The sequence below is a fragment of the Paramacrobiotus metropolitanus genome, unplaced genomic scaffold (genome assembly GCF_019649055.1).
Source record: "Paramacrobiotus metropolitanus isolate TYO unplaced genomic scaffold, Prichtersi_v1.0 Parri_scaffold0000031, whole genome shotgun sequence".
In the NCBI taxonomy this organism is placed as follows: Eukaryota; Metazoa; Tardigrada; class Eutardigrada; order Parachela; family Macrobiotidae; genus Paramacrobiotus; species Paramacrobiotus metropolitanus.
The window spans coordinates 185,857-190,579 of NW_026570251.1; the positions used below are offsets into that span (position 1 = coordinate 185,857).

The window sequence follows — 4,723 nt, forward strand, 5'->3', positions numbered from 1 at the left end:
ATAGGCTTGATACAGAAAAATCTGCGACATGAATTATTGTACACCGGAAAACATGATGAATAAGGCTCATAATATAATGATAAGCATATGTACTGGTACTGGTTCGATTCAGGGTTTTTGGAAACCGGTGTTCGATAACTTTCGACACATACTGTTGCGCATTATCTTCCGATTATCGCAAATTTCTGAATTTTGTTGGTTTTGATATGGCAAACCCAGAATATCGGTAGATTACCACCCACTTAAACTGATGTGTTGGTGTTTTTATTTCAGCTAATAATGCCGTTAAATGTTAACCAAGAACTGTTCACTACACATTCCCCTATTCTATCGCTATCGTTGACTGTCTACGGACTTGCGAACTCCCAGAGCTTTCATAATAAAGGTACTTTGGAAGACTGGTAGTAGTCGATACTATTCCCATTCATAATAACTATAACAGTTGTCACGATTGTTAAATTAATGTAGTGTATGACTGTACGTACCCGTACAGTGACGTTTAATACAGAGTCTACTCTACACACTACAGAGAAATTCAAGAAATTAATGGGATAAGGGGCTGTGCTAATGTGCCGTAGCAACGGTGTTGTTGTTGCCCTGCTTAATGTTTAGTTTGTCTAGTTGGCTCAGCAGCGAGCAGGTCGCATTAATAAAGATTACACCGCCGTTACATATACCTACGACCGTGAACACCGTTCAACAAAGACGAAAAGAAAAACCGTATGCACTGCAAAAGAGGGAAATATGCCATATATTAGTTCAAAGCCTGTCATCGCGTACCAGTTATCGCTTATCGGAAATTTAGAACAAGTGTACGAAAATAGATAAGACCGAGTCACTCTGTAGTGTATGCTTATTTATCTTATTTATAACCCTGATTATTTATTGCCCACCTCGCAATTATTTATCTGGCGGATTTTGCTATTTCAGGACCATAATCTGTAATACTTTACAGTTTACAGATACAAGAGCAATTTTACGCTGTAGCTTCTGATGGAGAAAACCACTTCGATTTTAAATAGTTCTGCTTTGTGAAATATCCAACGAACGCGACAGAAGATGCACCTATACGAAGGTGCCGATCGCCTTGTGTACGAACTGAATGCCGTTGACATGGAAGTGAACGGAATGCTCCAGAACGGCCATGTTATCGACTTGGAGGAAATCGAGGGGAATCCTCCGCGTCTGATCGTCGATTTTGGATGCCCAACGCATACAGCGGTCTCGGTAGAATACGGAAAGCTTTTCCAGTGCTCCCCTAGACCAACCGACGAGCTACCGAGAGAGCGGCGAGATAATAATCCGTCAGAGTCAAGCCGCTGGAACGTTCAGGCGCTTCTACGCGCCAGTCCCGATCAGCCGTGGAAATGGTACCCCGCCCACGTTCTCCTGGCCCGCTTGAAGGTCTGGAGATGTACGCCCTGGTCGAGGTTATGTTGGACGGGTATGTCGTTCGCGAGCTGCTTCCACACGTTCAGATTCGAAAACCGCCATCCATGGAGGATTTGCGGAGCCGAACGCTCCAGGTGGGTCACTTTTTCATCACGCTTAACCGTGTGGGTGACCGGTACTTGACGACAAAGGTTACGGATCTGTTGGTTTCTATTAGTCGCAAAACAGCAAAACAGATACGTTACGGAAATTAAATTCTGGCTTAGTTTAGGAACGGGTTGTCGTTCTGTGCATCAGCTTTGTGTCCAGTGCATTTTTAAACTTATAAGAGCTACAATTCTCACAACCAAACAAGAACAGTGGATTTCCTTTTCTCTTCTTTCGTTGTTCGACTAACGCTAAACGCGAATGCGGATAAGTCTTGTGTGCAAAAGAAATGGCTTACTAGGCAAGGCAGACATCCACCATCAGGTTTTAAATTATGGGATTGCTGCTCTTAGTACTTCGCAGCGAGCCTCTAGTTTCCTCCTCATACATTACGGGAAATCTTGTTTCCACCCGCACGAGATAGTTTGCCAATACATCACTTCTTAACGAGAGTAACATGCCTAATTCATTCATCTGTGTTTCATCCGTAGCGCTGAAAAACATCGTCTACAGAGTACATGGGCTACTTATACTTTGTTCTGGCTATGGTTAGCTACAGCAGCAGCAGTTAAATTCCTTCTGAAAGTCTTTATCAAATCTCCACAACTCTGGACGCCCTTCAACAGCTACATTGTGACCGCGCCGGTGTTGGTTTTCATGAAATCTTGCAACAGAAATGTGGCGCAAATTAGCAATTTCTTCGATTTCCGCTGGATATTTGGCGAATACTGCTGCTTATTTGTCATAATTAGTAACACTGTTCACAGATTACCAGAGCGAGCATCGCCTCCGTCTTTGTCCTGATCAGCATCAGCCGCCTCTGGGCGGTGACCTTTCCAATCAGCTACTGAGTGCGGCGTACGCCCAAACTGGCTGCTTACCTGATCCTTGCGGTCTCCGTCCTCCTTAATGCGCTGTCGCTGCCAGTTTTTCTCGATCATGCCTGCCGAACTCGCGGACCCGCACTCGGATATTTATGCGTCTATATCATTGGCAATGATTACTATTAGCGCGCTCTGTATGGATACATTACGCATAAGTTGCCGCTGGAAAAAATCACTTTTATCTATCCTGTTGTCTTTGGGAAAACGAAGATTCTTCGCAAAACCAACGTGGACGCGATCATGCAGTCAGTTAACAAATTTTGTTTTCGTTTTATGTATTTAGATAAATCATTAAGTGCATATTTTGCTTTACATTGTTAGCTCTATCGTATTATGCTTCTAAATAAATAATTTTATTCGGCCTCAGCCAGCATACATAACAATTCGCCTGCTTAGGTATACACTAATTAAAAGCATCAAATTTTTAAACATTAAAAAAGCAAACATTAAAATGTGTGTAAATTCGTCTTCACCCCCACGCTTCTTGTGGCCTATAGCCCGTTTATTGAAATGCTTTCGATTAACAATTCATTAGTGAATGATTCATTAAAGGTTTATATTTCCGCGAAGAATAGTGCGGCAACTGTAACAGCATGAAAAAATTTTATAATAAATTCAATTTGTCATTTTCGTTCGTCTGACTTTATTGGCAATCATTTGCGTGCACTGGGCAGTGGACTGTAGTGGAATTTCAGTTATTAACTACACTACCTAGTGGAATTCAGACTGCGGAAACGTTTTCGGTTTTCGGACTTTTGTCATGTATCGGTGTTAGAATTTCTCGATCTGGCCAAAATTCACGAATGCCCTTAATGAAGAGTATCTGGTACTGCAGAATTGCACTGTGATCGATAAATGCTTCCGTTTCACTTTTCAAAAATCAAAACGATGCGCTTTCTGAAGTCTGGACCACTTTTTTCATAGACCGAAACGAATTATTTACGGACAGTGACCGCAATTGTTGACAAAAGATCTTAACCGATAGTGTACCGGCAAAAGAACAAAAAACTGCAGAAAGCAAGTTTTATCTCTCAGTCGCGCCTTTCGACCAGGCATTATCTTATGCTTCTGATCAATATGCGATGTGGAGAAAAGCAGTGCAGCATGGTTACTGTGTTATTATTGACAGCCGACATCTCATTTCACATGCAACTTGCAGCGACTGTGTAAAAAATATGCATAAAAACCAGCAGTGCATAAACCAGCATAAATGCGCTTACTGCACAGTTTATGTTCCACAGTTTCTCACTAATTGATTCGTGCTTCTCATAGACTGTTTTCACAATACATATTGTGACAACAATACTGTGCAGCACAGGGCCGAGGCTTTAAAAATATCACTAATTAATTAGGAAATCTTTGAATGCATCGACCATGTCTTGCACATGACCGGTCCGCCTGTGTGCATGCCACCGGCTGACCATTCATGTGTTGGATAAGGAGTTAAGGACATGCCAAACAGCGACCGATACGGGAGCTTTCCACACCGGCGTTTTGCGGTCGGTCATTATACAGCGAAGAAATGTTCACCACAAGCAGTAGCAGCGTTAAGCAGCGCGTTGTTACTTTGTGCTATTGATGTTATTAAATAACATTCATTCATCACAACGCTCTTGCCATGATAAAAATGTTTACTATGGCAAGCGCACCCTGATGAACGCTGACAAGAAGAAAGAACCGTTGCTTTGCTCATCTCTTTTTCTGCTGTTCTACTATTGCCAAAAGCTTTTGTAGTTTGTGTATGAAAGGAACGCCTCATTAACACCGATCAGACACTCTGAATCAAAGATCATAATATGTGCGTCTGCTTTGCGTGCAATTGAGGAAGAATTCCTGACGAACGGTAACACCCATCGCAGTCTATAGACACCTGTGTACAGGCGAAAACTTTTAAAAGTGCAATGACTAGAAGTTTGCAACCATCCATGCTGCAGATAATTGTAAGCAGCGATTAAAAATCACATAAATGGGCAGCAAAATAAACAACAAGCTCGTATAATATTATTGCGAACGTCATATTAGCAAAACCTTAAGATATTCTATAATCGAACGCATATGGCGGCGCAAATACGTTTTTGTTAAGAAGAATTCTTTTTGGCTCCTGCTCTCAGTCGGTTCTTATTCTTGCAATGCGGTTTAAACACGTTATTCTAGTAAAAATCTAGATTGCAAGAAAAAGAATGCTTAATGTTACATTGTAACAAATGTCATGGTTCATGAAAGGTCTCACACAAAATTAAGAAAACTTACTGAAACAGCCCGGTGAATTTTGTACACCACGAGAAAAAATGCCAAGCAGT

General features: G+C 41.7%; 1 protein-coding gene across 3 annotated transcripts; it reads left to right on the plus strand.

Moving 5' to 3' along the window:
- The first annotated feature begins 247 nt into the window (after positions 1-247).
- Positions 248-3,338, plus strand: LOC129588792 (uncharacterized). 3 transcript variants are annotated; one of them, XM_055483176.1, is made up of 3 exons: positions 248-385; positions 956-1,526; positions 2,031-3,338. In XM_055483176.1, exons 2-3 carry the CDS (start codon positions 1,060-1,062, stop codon positions 2,341-2,343), a joined length of 780 nt encoding a protein of 259 aa, XP_055339151.1. In that variant the 5' UTR covers positions 248-385; positions 956-1,059; the 3' UTR covers positions 2,344-3,338. The 3 variants fall into 3 exon arrangements, 2 of the variants coding, with proteins under 2 accessions (XP_055339151.1, XP_055339150.1); XR_008690514.1 differs by lacking the exon at positions 248-385 and having other exon boundaries at positions 769-1,526; positions 2,307-3,338; XM_055483175.1 differs by lacking the exon at positions 248-385 and having other exon boundaries at positions 769-1,526.
- The last annotated feature ends 1,385 nt before the right edge of the window (positions 3,339-4,723 follow it).